Source organism: Pantherophis guttatus, chromosome 3 (genome assembly GCF_059756535.1).
Source record: "Pantherophis guttatus breed Tessera chromosome 3, ASM5975653v1, whole genome shotgun sequence".
NCBI classification, from domain to species: domain Eukaryota; kingdom Metazoa; phylum Chordata; class Lepidosauria; order Squamata; family Colubridae; genus Pantherophis; species Pantherophis guttatus.
This window is the reverse complement of record NC_142065.1, coordinates 48786783-48804603: the sequence shown is the minus strand read 5'-3', so window position 1 is coordinate 48804603 and position 17821 is coordinate 48786783. Positions and strand designations below refer to the sequence as shown.

At 36.8% G+C, this 17821-nt stretch overlaps 1 protein-coding gene across 1 annotated transcript; it reads right to left on the bottom strand.

Annotated features, from left to right (window-relative positions):
- Positions 1 to 6799: 6799 nt before the first annotated feature.
- On the bottom strand, positions 6800 to 17257 carry LOC132710680 (gastricsin-like). Its single transcript, XM_060687383.2, has 9 exons — positions 17202 to 17257; positions 15412 to 15559; positions 14851 to 14968; positions 14586 to 14704; positions 11390 to 11589; positions 9915 to 10037; positions 8505 to 8652; positions 7798 to 7896; positions 6800 to 7181 (listed from the first exon to the last, which is right to left on the bottom strand). Exons 1-9 carry the CDS (start codon positions 17255 to 17257, stop codon positions 7026 to 7028), a joined length of 1167 nt encoding a protein of 388 aa, XP_060543366.1. The 3' UTR covers positions 6800 to 7025.
- Between the last annotated feature and the right edge of the window lie 564 nt (positions 17258 to 17821).

Genomic DNA, 17821 nt, shown 5'->3' with positions numbered 1-17821 from the left:
CAGTTGTGAAATCCAATTTTTTTTACTACCAGTTCTGTGGGTGTTGTGTGGGTGTTGATGGGTGTGGTGTGGCTTGATGGGCATGGCTTGGTGGGCGTGGCAGGGGAAGGATATTGCAAAATCTCCATTCCCACCCCACTCTGGGGCCAGCCAGAGGTGGTGTTTGCCAGTTCTCCGAACTACTCAAAATTTCTGCTACCAGTTCTCTGAACTGCTCATAGTTTTCGCTACTGGTTCTCCAGAACCTGTCAGAACCTGCTGGATTTCACCCCTGGTCTTCATCAATATAATCCAGAAATTATGTGCAGAGTTATTAATGTTGTGTCCCTAGCTTTATATTCCCACTAGCTGCCCTCTAATGATTTTTTTTTTGTTTACTTTTGGTTACCTATATCATTATTCATACCAAAAATCTACATTTGTTTTGCTGGGTAGGATAAAAGGGCAATTTTTTAATTAGATTTAAATACTATTTGTCCTTGATTTAAAAAAAAAAACAAAAGAAGTTGAATGATTATTAAAGTTTTGCTAAGAAAATAGTTCTTAGTTTTGCTAAGAGAATCAGTGATAAGTTATCAATCAGCCATAAATAATCAGTATATAATCTAATCTCAAATGTTTCAGAAGTAATAGAGGACAAGTTAGCAATCTCAGCTGCTGTGACAAATGCTTAGCAAGTTCAGTTTCTCTTTGAGTTCAATAATTATCAAAAATACGAAAGTCAAGGCTTACTTTCCATAAAACATTGGCTCATTTTAACAGATAACCTTGGGAACTATGCTAATAAATAAAGAGTTGGATCCAAGCATAAGTAGAACTATTGAAATCTTAATTTACTAAATCCCATTAATTTGAAACCATCAATTCATTCACTAATGCACTGTTAATAAATACCTTTTCATTAAAACAAATTTCAAGGCATTTTATTGTAAATGTTTGATATTAAATTGTGCTAAATTCAACCCTAGTCTTTCTGATTGATCCATGTTTGAAAGACGAGATATCTTATTTAATGTGTTCATTAGTACATAATGAGAAAGAGAGAGGGAGATTATAAAGCCACACTTTAATTGTTTAAGTATTTTTTTTAAAAAAAATAAGTATTTAAGTATTTTAAATACTTCTAACTTTAATGCACAAGTTTTAGAAACTGTTAGAAGATACCTGTCCAATTGCCATATATTTCATTTAGACATCTGTGGAAACATACTGAAATATTTGCTGCAATGTGCATACTGTAAACTTCCTTCTGTGAATTGGAATCCGCTTTATTAAGGTCTTTGATTGTATGGGGTAGTTTTGGGATAGTGTTCCCATAATTAAATAATGTAATAAATATTACTTTAAATAATAGTGCAACAAATAATAAGATAGTCCCACTAAGCCATTGGGAGTTAATATTGACCACTTTGAGGAACTGTATCTACACTTTACAACATAGTTCTCTATTGCTATCTAGTATACATCAACGATTTCTTCTTACACATCATGTCCTTTTTCTTATCTCTCTCTCTGGGATTCTATTTGTTCTTCTCTGTTGTTACATTTAATGGCCATCAGGTGGCGATCTTCCTCCTTTTGAAATAGTTCTTTTCCCCAGTACTTTCTCTGGAGGTCAGTTCCTTCTGCCCCCTTTTCTTTTTCTTTTTTTCTTTTTTCTTTTTTTTTCTTTTTTTCTTTTTCTTTTTTCTTTTTGCTTCTGAACTTCTCTGTTTGCCTCTCCTTCTATTTGTAGCTGGGTCAAGGTTGTTATTTATTGGCAATTCTGCCCTGCAGAACCTGGGGGAAAGGCTCAAATGGGAGGGAAAGAAAGAAAGTGCATGCAATTTCCACAATTCCACAATTTCCACTGTATCTTGGAGTTGTGGGCCCAACTGGATGGGCCATTGAACTAAAAAATCCCATTTAAATGTGAATATGTTTAAAATCCAAATGTCAAAATATTAAATTTGCTCCTTAAAATGCTGAAATTTCAAAGTTCTGCATCTGAGGCTTTTTAAAAAAATAAAAAGATGATTGTTAATGTGCACTAAAGCAAGAAAGGCTAATTTGAATTGGAAATCTCTTCCTTATTTCTGTCCTGATGTTTCTTGAATAACAAGTTCTGCACTTTTTCTATGCTATGTTTTTAGCTGGTCTGAAATCCTATGCACTTGTAGTCAGTGGAGCCTCCTGAAAAGTCATGAATAACCTGTACTGAATATCAAATTTACTGTGCTATTTTTTTTTTAATCTAAAAACCTACTATATCTTTTGGATGACAAAAGTTATCAGCTAGGCATGTCAGGAACCTGTTTTATATCCCAGTAATCTTGGGAATTGGGTACTTTAATAGATCCTTCAATGTTATAGTTTACTATGATAGTAATTCCCTTATCAATTGCAATAAGATGCATTAGGTATCCAGGAAAACTTTTGTATACTACCTTCTGTATATTTTTAACTCACTAAGTTAAGCAACTTTACTGTACATACTGTATGTTTTTAATTTTGGTTTTTAATAGGTTGCAATAGCAATCTTTTCAATTTGCAATGTGCCATATATGTATGTTCATTGTTGTTATTGTTGTTAGTTGCCAAGTTGTGTCCGACCCATCGCGACCCCATGGACAATGTTCCTCCAGGCTTTCCTGTCCTCTACCATCCTCTGGAGTCCATTTAAGCTCACGCCTACTGCTTCAGTGACTCCATCCAACCACCTCATTCTCTGTCATCCCATTCTTCTTTTGCCCTCAATCTTTCCCAGCATTAGCCTCTTCCCCAGTGAGTCCTTCCTTCTCATTAGGTGGCCAGAGTATTTGAGTTTCATCTTCAGGATCTGGCCTTCTAAAGAGCAGTCAGGGTTGATCTCCTCTAGGACTGACCGGTTTGATCGCCTTGCCGTCCAAGGGACTCTCAGGAGTCTTCTCCAGCACCATAGTTCAAAGGCCTCAATTCTTTGGCGCTCAGCCTTTCTTATGGTCCATCTTTCATAACCATACATTGCAACAGGGAAAACCGTAGCCTTGACTATATGTTCATAGAGAACCCAAAATACCTGCACCAAATATAAACTAATTAGAATACTGGAAGAAAAAATGAAGGGTCTAGAGAAAAGTCTAACTACTCTGAGAGTCAACCGAGAAAATGAAGAACTCCCAGTAAAGGCAGAAGTCTGTGTCCAAACTGAATATAGTAAAGAACAAACAACTAGCAGGAAAAATGAACCCCACATAGGTAGACTGATGGCAGCATGTCACTCACAGGATGAAAAAAAAATCAAGAAGACTGTCCTTGCTGCCCAGTTGAGCCCTGCTGGAGTGGAGCAACGGATTTCATATTCTCCTCCCACCCCCGGAAGAAAACATGCAGACAACCGGAGAAGAGACTTCATCAAGTATTCCAGTGACAGGAAAAACCTCAAAATTCCCCAAATAAAAAAAAAGTGTGTGTTGGTAATAGGTGACTCACTTTTCAGAGGAACAGAATCAAAAATTTGGAGATCAGACAATCTACCAAGGGAGGTATATTGACTCTAACATGCAAAGATGAAAGATGTGACAGAGAGGTTTACCAAAATAATCAAGCCCACAGATTATAATCCCTTTGCGCCAACTCAGAAAACTCAAACTGCCCAAGCAGCTGCTGATACAGTTCTACAGTTCTACAGCGGAAACATTGAATCTGTCATCTGCACCTCTATAACTGTCTGGTTTGGTTCTGCAACCCAGCAAGACAGACACAGACTTCAGAGGATAATTAGAACTGCAGGAAAAACAACTGCTACCAACCTGCCTTCCATTGGCGAGCTGTATACTGCATGAGTCAAAAAGAGGGCTGTGAAAATATTTACAGACCCCTTGCATCCTGGACATAAACTGTTTCAACTCCTAGCCTCAAAACGACACTATAGAGCACTGCACATCAGAACAACTAGACACAAGAACAGTTTTTTTCCCGAACGCAATCACTCTGCTAAACAAATAATTCCCTCAACACTGTCAAACTATTTACTAAGTCTGCACTGCTATTAATCTTCTCATCGTTCCCACCACCCATCTCCTTCCACTTATGACTGCATGACTGTAACTTTGTTACTTGTATCCTTACGATTTATATTGATATTGTTTCCTGATTGTTTATTTGTACCCTATGACTATCATTAAGTGTTGTACCTTATGATTCTTGATGAACGTATCTTTTCTTTTATGTACACTGAGAGCATATGCACCAAGACAAATTCCATGTGTTTCCAATCACATTTCCTTGGCCAAAAAAATATTCTATTCTATTCTATTCTATTCTATGCTATGCTATGCTATGCTATGCTATGCTATGCTATGCTATGCTATGCTATGCTATTCTATTCTATTCTATTCTATTCTATTCTATTCTATTCTATTCTATTCTATTCTATTCTTTCTCCTCTTTCACATTAGGACAAAAGCCTGAAAACGATAGCAAGGGACTATGAAGCAGCTAGACAGAAAAGCTATACTCAGATTATTCAAGCCTATAACCACCAGTGTGCATCTCTACATCATTTGGCCTGCAATGGATCCTGTCAATCAAAGAATTCTGATAGTTGGGATCCAGAAGAGACTCCTCCCAGGGTGAGATTTGTCCCCACCCTCCTATCCTTCCCCAAGAGGTTGAAGGCCTGTCTCTGCCAAATGGCCTGGGAATCAAATGAGGGAATACCACACTGGAAGTGGCTAATAGATTGATAGCAAACCCATCTCTCCTCCCCTGCATTCCCTACTTTCTCCCTCCCATTTTTTAATCTCATATTACAGTGTTTTCGTTGTTTATTTTATTGTTTCATTTTTTTGCTACTGTTAGCCTTACACTTCTTTTCATTTCTTTGTTTGTACTCTTGTAAACTACCTAGCGTAGCCCTGCAGCGAGATAGGCAGCAAATAAATTTATCAAATAAATAAATATGCCTAAAGATAGCTTCAAATAGAAGAGAAAAGGTAACTCTACATGAGCATCTTTTCAAAGTTTAAAAGTCACCTCTGGTCATGTTTTTCATTTTTATAAAGTTAGTCTTAAAAGTCTTTTAATTCTTCCATTTGTTTTCTTCCCACAGTACTCTGAGTAATAAATCATATGGAGTTTATCAGTCGTACATCTATATATTCAGACACATTGCTTACTATTTTTCTTCGAACTCTCCGTGAATTGCATTAAATGGAGGGAAATCTAAAATAAATTTACTGAGGTTTCTGCGAAAGAGGAGATATTCCTTCTCATTATGTACATCTTGAGCATTTTAGAGATGATCCCACTTAAGTGAGTACTCATGAAAAGGTGTTGATGTGGAATAGCAATAGCAATAACATTTAGACTTATATACCTCTTCATAGTGCTTTACAGCCCTCTCTAAGTGGTTTACAGAGTCAGCCTATTGCCCCCAACAATCTGGGTCCTCATTTTACCCACCTCGGAAGGAGGGAAGGCTGAGTCAACCTTGAGCCTGGTGAGATTTGAACTGTCAAATTGCAGGCAGCTGGCAGGCAGCAGAAGTAGCCTGCAGTACTGCACTGTAACCACTGTGCCACCGTGGCTCATACTCTCTCAGTATTATAATCTATCTATCGTTGTATTCTTTCATAGCAGCAATGAGTGGACATGTGATGTATAAAAGGATGTGAAAAGGATTGCATGAAAACCACAATGTATGGTCATCTTCTTAAAATGATAGATCAATAAAGTAAACCATTATTTTCCAGCAAAATTGATGACATGCTGATGCTTGTCTTGGTATATGTTCAGTATGTACTCTCCAGATTTGATCCACAAAGAATGCTACCCTATAGGTTTTCCTTCTTTCTTATTGAATTTAAAGGAGTAATTAAGACCCATATTTAATTTTATTTCTATATTTAAAAAGGAACTCTGTAGAGTTGAAACCAGAAATTTTTCTATTAGGCATGATCAAAGAAAACCATAGGAAAGAAACAAAATATTTAATATTACATAGAATTATGGCAGCCAGATTGGCACTAGCGCAATATTGGAAAATGGATCAATTACCAACGGATCAACTAATAATCCAAAAAATTTACAATTGTGCAGAGATGGACAAATTAACATTTGAGTTAAAAGACAAGGCAGACTCAAAATATTACATGGTATGGAATAGATGGTACGATTGGATAATTAAAAAAAAAAGAGAGTAAATGTAAAATTCTGAAAGACAATAATATCAATAAACATGCACCCTCAATAGAATAAAGGACGTGATAAAGTGACAAGTCACTTTCTACATTTTTTTTTCTTTTCTTTTACTTATTTTGTTTCGTTTACTTTTTCACCTTATTTGTGAGTAAGTAATGTTATGTGGATTAATATAAATGTATTTTTTATGTACTCGATATGACATTTTATCTTTTTTATGTTTAATAAAGTTTGTTTTTTTAAAAAAAGAAAGAAAACCACAATGTATGGTCATCTTCTTAAAATGATAGATCAATAAAGTAAACCATTATTTTCCAGAAAAATTGATGACATGCTGATGCTTGTCTTGGTATATGCTCAGTATGTACTCTCCAGATTTGATCCCCACAGAAAGCTACCCTATAGGTTTTCCTTCTTTCTTATTGAATTTAAAGGAGTAATTAAGACCCATAATTAATTTTATTTCTATATTTAAAAAGGAACTCTTTGGTTGCTGTTATGTCTATTCAAGGCAACTACACAAAGGGCGTAATTATAAGATGATGTAAGAAGAAATATAAAGAAAATATTATATAGTCTTTCTTTAACTCCTGGAATAGGGATAGATTTAAAAATAAATAAATAAATAGAGGAATTCTGTTGTTCAAAGGAAACATTGAGATGCCATGTTTCTTCCAACCATCTCTCCTGTACCATGCTCTCACAGTTGGCCAAGTAAAACTTCACACATAAGACTGTCATTTGCATAATCATTCTTTATTTGCTTCCAGTTACTTTGGGGAAGAAATCAACTTTGATTTATTATCATTTTTAGTGGAAGATTTTTGCAGATGAAAAACCCTGCACAAGAGTGTTGGATATGTTTATGCTGCTGCTGCAAAGCCAATCCGGTTGTTGCCCAAGTCGTACACGGAGTAGTAGGCCCTGAGGAAGACATCACCAAGGATCCATAGAGATTGCCCATTCTGGGATGACAGGTAAGTAGACATGATGGCGATCTCGCAATAGTCACCATCATACTGTTGAGGAAAAGACATAGGCTGCATTAAAACTTTTGGGCTAAGGCAAAATATCAGAAATAACCTGAGACAGTTAACTTGAGAAAGCAAAGTTTAACTTTCAGTATTCAAACTCTCTACAATTGTAAATCACATATAACTGCCTAGATTTTTAACCACAAAACTATCCACTATTCTGCAACTGCATCTTAAAGAATACATTTTTAGGCCTGCTCAGTTCATGATTACTCAATTCCCTACAAGAAAAGTGTGATCTAAATTTCAAGACATGGACCACCAGGTGACAAATCGTTGGCTTCAATTACCCAAGCCTCTCAAATATTTATTTTCTTAATGGCACCCTACTTTACACAATACTGCACCTTCTGGTTTCCCATATCTTTTTTATATACCATAGTATCTTGCCAACTTTTTTAGCTCCTTTCTTCAGCTTTCCCATGAGGGCATCTCAAAGTCATGCTCCCTGCTTTTCCATGGGACAGCGAAGAGAATGAAATGTCATGAAGAGATCCATCTGTGCTATGCCTTTCTATAGAGCAGTTGTAAATGACTGATACAAGGTAATTTCAGATACCTAAGACCAACATGAAAAGAGCTCTTGAAGAGAATGACCTACCGGAAGGGTATAGGCAGATGGACTCAGGGGGTAATAAACTCCATTGATGGCAAATGTGATGGTCGGCATGTATTCAATGTTACTGCAGTTAACCGCAAACTATAGAATAGGAAAGGAGATATAGAGAAAATGTAGAAAAACTGTAAGTACAATATTCTATGGGATAAACCAGACTGTAAATAAGTAAGTAAGTTTATACAGCATCCTGCTCCCCTTCTTATTTTGAATTACAGCATCCTGCTCCCCTTCTTATTTTGAATTACTTTCCTATACAAGCACATTTGCTTAATTCAATATCAAGATGCATTAGAAGGGAAAACTCTATTTCTTGCTTTAGCCTTCTTAAGAAAAAAGCCAACTCTTCCCTATACTGGCAGATGGGTGGGAGTTGAACTTCCATCAGCATCTTGTCTGGTTTGGTTTGACAAAAGCTAAACTAAGAACTAGCAACTACGGTAAGGTAGGTCTTGCCAGATAGCTGTACATTTTCTGGCAACCTCCCTCATCCCACCCCACCTCACAATTCCCATTGCCTAGGTAAATGAAATGAGTATTAAGGGAGTCACTTTTTCCATCATCTTATATTGGATTCATTTGGGATATATTTTCATACCCACAATAAGAGTATCCTAGGTCTCTTGCTGATATTTAGGATTGCCAGTTATACTCAATATTCCCTGTCCCTGCATATAGCAGCTTTCCCCTACCTGGCCATTGTTGCTTTGCTGAGCTCCAATGTTCTGCATCAGGTTTCCAAAGAACTGCCCAGGAATAGCGAGTAGGGATGTTCCGGTATCCACAATCGCTTGGCACCCCTGACTACACCAATTGGTTTCCTGGTTGTTGACCAGGAATCTAGAGAAAGAAAGTCCAGAGATACTTGCTGTTATATTGTTCTTCCACACTTAGTCAACAGATACTCAGTGGCATCACCAAAACGGGAGCAGCTGTGGTTATTTTCATATAAAATTAGATTGTTTTCTTGCCCTAGTTTTGCCACTGGACCACCAAAGTCATGGGTTTGTTTGTTTTTTGTTTCCGATGAGGAAAAAAAAGATTATTGTCCCAGAAATAAAAGCAAACTGGAAAGGCATATTTGTAGAGTACATAATTAACGACTGCTGACCAGCTGCTACTAGTAGAATCAGAGTTGTCTTGGTGTAGGAAGCCAGAGACTCTTCTGCTGACTGCCAGCTGACTGCAATTTGGCAGCTCAAATCTCACCAGGCTCAAGGTTGACTCAGCCTTCCATCCTTCCAAGGTGAGTAAAAATGAGGACCCAAATTGTTGGGGGCAATATGCTGATTCTGTAAACGGGTTAGAGGGGGTTGTAAAGCATTGTAAAATGGTATATAAGTCTAAGTGCTATTATTTATTATTTATTTTATTTTTATTTATTTATTTTATCAAGTACGTATTAGATAAATATATATAAGTATAAGCATGAATTGAATACATAAAATAGATACAAATAGAGGAAAGATTAGGACAGGGAGGTACGCACTCTGGTCCTCTTTTGCACATCCCTTACAGACCTCTTAGGAATGGGGTGAGGTCAACAGTAGACAGTCTTAGATTAAAATTTGGGGGGTTTTGGGATGAAACCACAGTCAGGTAGTGCATTCCAGGCATTGACCACTCTGTTGCTGAAGTCATATTTTCTGCAATCGAGTTTGGAGCAGTTCACTTTAAGTTTGTATCTATTATGTGCTCTTGTATTGTTGTGGTTAAAGCTGAAGTAGTCTTGACAGGTAGGACATTGTAGCAGATAATTTTATGAGCTACGCTTAGTTCATACCGAAGGCGGCATAGTTCTAAGTTTTCTAAGCCCAGAATTTCAAGTCTGGTGGCATAAGGTATTTTGTTGCAAGCAGAGGAGTGGAGGAGTGTTGCTATTACATTCAATTGGATACCTCTCCATTTAATACTTTTGCCTTTTCTCCTATTAAAAACTACCAGTTGCAATATTCTGAGTGGTTCTGGGGCCTCACAGGTATCCTTTGATGTAGAGATTTCAAAATTCCATCTCCAAGGGATTATTCCTCATCTAAGACTTAAATTTCTGTTGGTTTTCCATCAGGCTTTTCGGTAAATATTACTACTGAAAACAGCCTTACCCATCAATCGCAATTTGCCAATACTCTTCTTGGGTGACTGGACTCCAGTTAATCTGACCAGAGTAGAGACTGGAATCGACTCCTCCGAATATAAGTGAACCACCATTCTGAACGCTTGGCTGCCTAAAAAGATCAATGGAGAAAGTCAGAAGAACAATCTTATTAAGATATATTGCTGGTTCATACCAATGTTTCCTTTTTAGTTGACTGAAGGACCTGTGTGTGAGGGCCTTTTCATTGTGAAATAATACCCTCCTTGAAGGGCTGCCTAGTGTTAAGGGACAGTATTATGCAACTCCAGAAATAGAAGAGGCCATTTAAGTAATCCATTCTCACTATCTGGAATAGAATTCAGTTTAAACCAGGTTTTTTTCAAACTTGGCCATTTTTGTTGGATAGACTTCCCAGAATTCCTCAGCTAGCATGCTGGAAACTGAAGTCACCCACCTTAAAGTTGCCAAGTGTGGAAAAACATTGGTTTAAACCAGTTGTGAATAGTCACTCACTATGATCTTCTATAACAAATCTGTTGAAGAGGAGCCCAGCACCTCCCTGGGTATTTGATTAACTATCAAACTGCTCTTATAGTTAGGAAACGTTTCAAAATACTAATCTGGGATCTGATTCTGATACCTTAAATCTATTGTCCAGGATGACAGATAATAGGGCTTTTCCTTTCTCTGTGTCCATCCTGAAAAGTGCTAAAGAGTCCTGTGAGATCATCTGGCAAATCAGAAGGTGCACAGAGTAAAGGACAAATATGATAAGGTAAAAAATAGTACTCTCTATCTTATGCCAGTAATTTCAAGAACCATTTTTAAAACTTTAAAGAAATTCTAAAGCACCCTGAGAATAATATAGTCAAAATAGAATCTATTTTAATAGGAAAAAATGTATCAAGCAACTGGAGGACTATTTTTCTTATAATTATAAAAAAAAGGCATGAGCAACATTTCATGGCTAGGACTCAATAATACTTTAGAGCAGCTGAGACTTTAGTAACCACTACCAAAGGGTCTGTGTTCAAATCTCTATCCTGCCATAAACTGATAGGATGTTTTTAGAACAATCATTCTACCTCAGTCCTACCTAGTATTGGTACTACGTAGCAATGTAAAGTTGTTATTTTCAAAAACGTCCCTCTCTCTGTCTGCCTTTTAAATTAATGTGAAGAAGTGCTTTCTTGCATCTGAAATCTGTAATCCAAAGAGAATCTACTATAAATATTTTACAGAAACTATCACTGGATAGCTTTCTAAAACAGATATGTAATGTGAGAAACCAAAGGTCAAAAAGGCCTTGCGATCTTAAGTTGTCCATCTCAAAATTCCAACCATAGAAATGTTCTCCATAATTCTTGTTGACATAGATTGTAAATTGTATACAAGGTATAGACGACAATTGAGAAACAATAATTGTAGTAAACTGAAACAGCCAAATTAAAAAAAGGAAGGTAGAAAAGACTTCATACTCACTGACTCAGGTAAAAGCTAAAAACAGGAGCATCAATCAGATTCTCCTGGATCATTCCCTGCATTACAGTGGTGGCACCACCAGAAGAAATGGAGGGATAAGCCAAACCCAGGATGCCATCAAATTTCGCATAGAGAAAAGCAGTGCCAGGCTCAGTTTCACTTAGGCCAAATTCTTGATTGGTAATAGAAATGCCTTGGATCTACAAAGGAACAGGACAAGTCAGAAGATAGGAAAAATATACGGCACAATAGCCTAACAAAAGATCAGAAAATTGAAATTATGGATAGCTAATCTATTTTGTTGTAATAGAGGAATAATTCATTAGGCAGAGTATTAGAGGATGGGAAACCTGTTCTAACATCATGGTCCATTGATCATGAAATATATTAAAAAGGTTTTCATAATGGTAGCCTTTTTGATATAAATGGATAGATTCAACAAGAGAACCCTCATTGAAGCTTTCTTATATTTTCAAATGTTCAACTCATAAATATGCAATCAACTGGAAGAGCTAATGTCATGAGAAGGGTGTTCACGAGGAGTTGGAGCACCAAAATAGATACTTGGATGTGGAAAACACAGAAGGCAACTTATTTGGGGATCTCAGAGCAGGGCACTAACACTGATTGAATTCCTACTCTGTACCATCACCAGCTCCTAGTATTTTCCCCTCTCACAACAGTGAAGGTGTTGTGTTGCCCAGGCCTCTATCCACTGATCTTTGGAAAGGATTGGAAGGTGCTTTTTTTAATAAAAAAGTTTTTATTTTCTGATCAAACAAGTATACAATATAAACAATCATTCAAACTATCATCAAGAAAAAGAAAAAGAAAATCAATCCTTGGTAAACTCAATCTTCAACCCCTCCTCACCACCCCCCACCCCCGACTTCCCAGAACAGAAAACAGGGCATAGGTTTCACCAAACATTCACTAAAATAAACTAGCTAACTGTAAGATTTAATAACTCCCAATACCCCTTAACTCCCCTTTTACAATTTCATCAACCTCCCTTTTTATAGACTCAAAGTAGCATATAATCCAATAACTCTAAGAGTTTTAAAGCCATTAACAAATATTAAACATTCAAACCTTAAAAATTCTCTTAATATATCAGTAAAGTATTCAATTCATTTGCAAAAACATTTTTCCCCCTCCTACTTTTCTCAAAGTTCAGATATTTTAAAATCTCATAACAAAAAATAAACCTTAGATATTCAGTAGTTAAATTTCTACATTTTTTAAGGTTCCTAAATTTTCCCCCTTCATTATTCCTCCCTCCAACTTTTAGAATTTTAAAAGATAATCATCAACATAATTAACCATTAATACATAAACTAGAAAATCAAAAAGGATTAATCTTACATTCAACCATTAATGCATCATATTTAAAAATCAATATTTAACTTTATGCTTTTTCCCCCTCAGTAGTTATAACACCTAAAACATAATCATTTTTAACCATGAGTAGAACAACTGCAAAGCCAAAAGAAAAGGTTAATCTTCCATTCTTGCTTTCTTTTTATATTTTTTCCAGTCTTTCTGCATCCCTCCTACTTCTATTTTGAGGAGGTTTTTCATTTTAATTTGAGGTTGATGTAACTGCGAAGATTGTCCCCTTTTTAAGAAAATTTCCTCTGATTTAGAGCCCCCAAATCGCCTCTTCTTGCTTATATAAATCAGTTCATTCCTTCGTCTGTAGGACCAAAGTTTGTCAAGAGTTTGTGAAAAAAAGTTCAGTTGTTTCTTTTTTATTAAATGTGTAAATGCCACTGGCAAATCTCCTTCATCTTCTAAAACTTCGAAAGTCTGATCATTTACTACTTTTTTCCAAACCAAGTCGTAATTTTGAAAGATTCTATCAATTTTTTCAAAAAGAGCAGAGAATAAGCTCGAAAATTCTTGAGAAGATTCTTCCACCTTCTCTGCTGCAATCAGAATATCTCCTGAGTTGTCATCATGCTCCGTACTTATTTTTGTCTCCTCAGTCATTTCTGTTGTTATCCCTTTAAGAATTGCTATTTGATTACTTATAGCTGCAGTATGATTATTCATGGCTTCTTTTATAAATTCTGTAAATTCTGCATCAAAATCCTTATAGCTCTGTAAATCAGACAACTGTTCCATTTCTGACACCTCCAAATAGCTTCCAGCACTTTCAGGATCTTCTTTCTTAGAAGCCATTTTATTTTTAAAAAAGATTTTCTTTCTTCCCACAACCATAAAATCATAAAGTCAAAGCCATCCTTTTGAGCAGCTTTCAGCAATTTCTTTATAAATCACCAAACGAAATAATCTTTTCCCAAACCGCTCTTCAAAATCTATTCCAACAACTTAAAGCCAGTCTCTGAGCACGAGTCTATTAGCGAAGACTTTCCTTTCTAACTTTCACTTTTAAAATCGCAACAAAGAAACGCCATCTTTACTTCCAGCTCAGAAAAACCAATTAGAAACATTGTATCCCCGGAGTTAAGTGTTATACTTGCAAAAAGCTTGTCCTCCTGCTTCTGTTCCGCCTGCTTTTTTGAAATCATTTAATCTTCTGTTTGACAGCAGAAATTGGACGCAACGCCTAGCTCTGTAAAAAAAACAGAGTCCCCCCGGATCCGGAGCTTCAGTGGGCTGAACGGGGAGCTCTCACCCTCCTAACCCCTGGAATTAATCCAGGGGTTTTTGGGGAGCTCTACCCTCACCCACCTGCTCTCCTCCCCTTCTTTTCCCGAAGGGGAGATTTTCAAGCCGTTTGACAGCTGATTAACGCTGTCAGAACGGCTCAACGGGATCGCGGGGCGGCGGTCTAAAAAGACCGTCAATGGCGCTGCGGAGCCAACCCGGAAGTCTCGATTGGAAGGTGCTTTTGATGTTCCCTTTGTGCCATCCATATCAATCAGCTAGCAGGTCTCCCTTCTTCATCCATCAAAGCCTTGGCGACATATAATGACATTAGCTAAACCCCATGAAACTTCACCAGAAGGTGAGACCAGTGAAAATGCCCCAATTTCTTTCTACGTCTATGAGATTTAAGTATTTGCAGGCTTGAATGTTTTCAAGATCAGTTCATTACTAACTATCATAAACCTTTTGATTTTAATCTCTGACCAAACCAATACTGTCCATTGTATAATAATAATATTGCCGTGTGCTAGGAATATCAAGTCAAACAAATACGTTCCACTTGGAGAGAACTGCTACTTACTGTTACAGTATCATAGCCAAAGACCCCAGTGAGACTACCACTTCCATACTGTAGAGAAAAAGTTTGTCCATTGCTGGAATAACTAGAAGACTCATTGGGATTAAATAATGGATGGTTTTCTGGTAATAGAAATGAGAGAGGGGGAGAGAAGGTTTTACTTTTGAATCAATAACAAAACCAGGTTTAAATAACAGCATAAAATAGGTGTGAAGGACAAAAAAAATGTGTATTTTTTATTCTTAAATGAACAAGAAAGAATACTCACCGCAACTCGGACTCTGGCAATAGACGGATGACACCCAGAGATTGGATGACCCAGTGTCAAAGAGAACCATGAAGTTCTGGGGTGGAGTTCCAATACTGATCTCTCCATAATAGCTCATCTATAAAAAGGAAAACATGTCATCATTCAGGGCTTCCACACTTGAATGTTGATAATGTAAGGACTTAACACATCCAACAGAACATTCTGTACACACTTAAAACATATCATTCAATATATTTTAGAAATATCTATAGGCAAAAATATAGAAGAAATAAAAATTTCAGAAACATGGCTTTAGAATTCCAACTGATTCGTAAGTTTTTTTTTAAAGTAGGTACTGTACAGCCACATAAGTACACTTACGATTTAATTAGGTTTTCATACCTGCTTCATGGTTAATTGGGTACATGTAACTGTGTTTGATGTTAGTTATCCAGATTTCCAAATTATAACACAATTGCAATTGGACGTATGATTTTCTCAACTAATGTAAACTCTTCCTGTCTAGTTTTCATCTTGACATAATTGTGATTGTTTACTTTTAACTAACCAGATACTCACATCCATGTAGTTAGCAAGGGGCTCCTCACCAATGGCAAAATTATTGATATATTTGCTGGCTGGATCATAATACTTGTGTAGGAGTGGTCCATCGACACCTTTTTCCCCCATCACTTGCCTTATGGACTTGAATCTTTTTAAGGGGATTCTGTGTGAGGTAAGCAGTTAAGCAGAGAATCAAACTGGCAGCTCTAGACACTTCCCACATTGAGGTTTTTTCATTGAGATTTTGTAGGTGGTCTAAGAGTTTACCTGGACTGAACTCAATATCACTTAATTAGTAATGCTAATTTCTGTTTCATTCTTTCGGGGGTTAAATCTTTTTTTCATTGAGCAGGAAATCAAACTGAAGAACTCCAATGTCCCCCTTTCAACTCTACTGTTCTACAACAGGGTTACAAATTTGAATAATAACAAGATGTTATCTAATGTTGTCTATTTTATCAAGGAGCTGCAGTGGCACAGTGGTTTGAATGCAGTACTGCAGGCTACTTCTGCTGACTGCCAGCTGACTGCAATTTGGCAGATCGAATCTCACCAGGTTCAAGGTGGACTCAGTCTTCCATCTTTCCGAGGTTGGTAAAATGAGGACCCAGATTACTGGGGGCAATATGCTGACTCTGTAAACCACTTAGAGAGGGCTATAAAGTACTGTGAAGCAGTATATAAGTGTGCTATTGCTATCAAGTGCTGGAAGCCGAGGCTGTACCTGCATAATTCCAGTTAACTAAATGCAAAGAAGAAGAAGAAGAAGAAGAAGAAGAAGAAGAAGAAGAAGAAGAAGAAGAAGAAGAAGAAGAAGAAGAAGAAGAAGAAGAAGAAGAAGAAGAAGAAGAAGAAGAAGAAGAAGAAGAAGAAGAAGAAGAAGAAGCTCATTCACTATTTTTGCAGAGAGAAGATGGAATGGGATGAATTTGTCTGAAGTGGTGTAGGGTTTCCTGCCTAAGCAGAGGGTTGGACTAGAAGACCTCCAAGGTTCCTTCCAACTCTGTTATTTTGTTTTCTGAATTATCTGCCTAATGCAACACAAAAAATGTATTACATCATCCTGAAAATATCCACATAGGAAACAGAGGTGTTTTTTATCATAAAAGCTGCACAGAATGGTGGTTACGCCTAATTTTAACAATGCAGCTGAGGGTCTCCTAGGAGTTGTAATCACTTATCCTAGTGTATACCTCTTTAGCTGTAGTCCTACATCACTAAGAAAATGCTACCTAATTGTCTAGTTTTGAGCCAAAACATAAAGTGAATCCAGTAATTCTTCAGCATAGACGCTTCTGAATTTGGGGATGCAGACCTTCAGCAAAAATGCTATGAAAAAATAAAAGTAGTGTACAGCAAGATCGCCTACCCAAAGGCATAAAAAGTATAAAAGCATATATTGTTCTAGAAACTATACCCAAAAGGCATTAAAATTTCTGAATATTTTAGAAAAAGGACATCCATCTAATACAGAAATGCAATGAGCTTAAGAGCATAAACATAATAAATGCTGGATCAAACCCCTGACTCATTTAGTCCAGCAGTGGCCAACCCACTGCTGAAGAAAGTCCATGAGTTTCCCATCAGATGGTCTTCAAAGGCAGGTACATCAAGTGTCATGCCTACTGTCCCCAGAGACTTCCACAAATCCAAACCTTTTTTGGAGCTAAGTAAGCAGACATCATTTAAGAAAGAAAACAATTAGGAGAGAGAGAGAGAGAGAGAAACTGAAACAGATTTTTTATTAAGAGAGCTACTGAAGCTGAAAGGCAATTGAAGCTATTATATAATTATGCTATACTCACTTGATAATAGCCTCACTGAGGTGAAGGCATACTAGAGCCAGAATTAGCCACTTCATGGTCCTCTTTTCCCAAAGGCAGTTGCTAACTTGAATTTTTTAGCTCCTGCAAGGACCTGGAACACTGGGTAAAAATGGCTATGCTAGGTTCCTTTCTTTTATACCCTGAGTCGGGGCATTTTTTTCATGAACATATTCCACAAAGTCATATGGGAGTCCTTATCAATGGATCATATTTACATGTCTCTCAAAAACATGTAGAAATTTATCTCATGTAAACCTATTTTATCAGTAAAGTAAGTAAATGCTGTTTAAATAATGTTCTAAAGCAGAGATTGGTACTAGTTCTTATCATCATGTCTTCAGTTCTCTTAATTAAAATATTTCCACTTGTACATGTGACAATAATTTTGATGTGTGTTATGAAAGGTAGGCTGAAGGAAACTTTTTGCTTATAGGTCTGAATTTAAAATGGAAAAATACATGGTCACACTGAAATCAGATACTGTATGTAATCTATATTGTTTCCATCCAAGGCCTGCCTACAGCATATCAGCAGCCCAACAATTCCATGTTGTAATCTTCTAAATGGAAAGGTTACATTTATTTCAGGGAAGATCCATT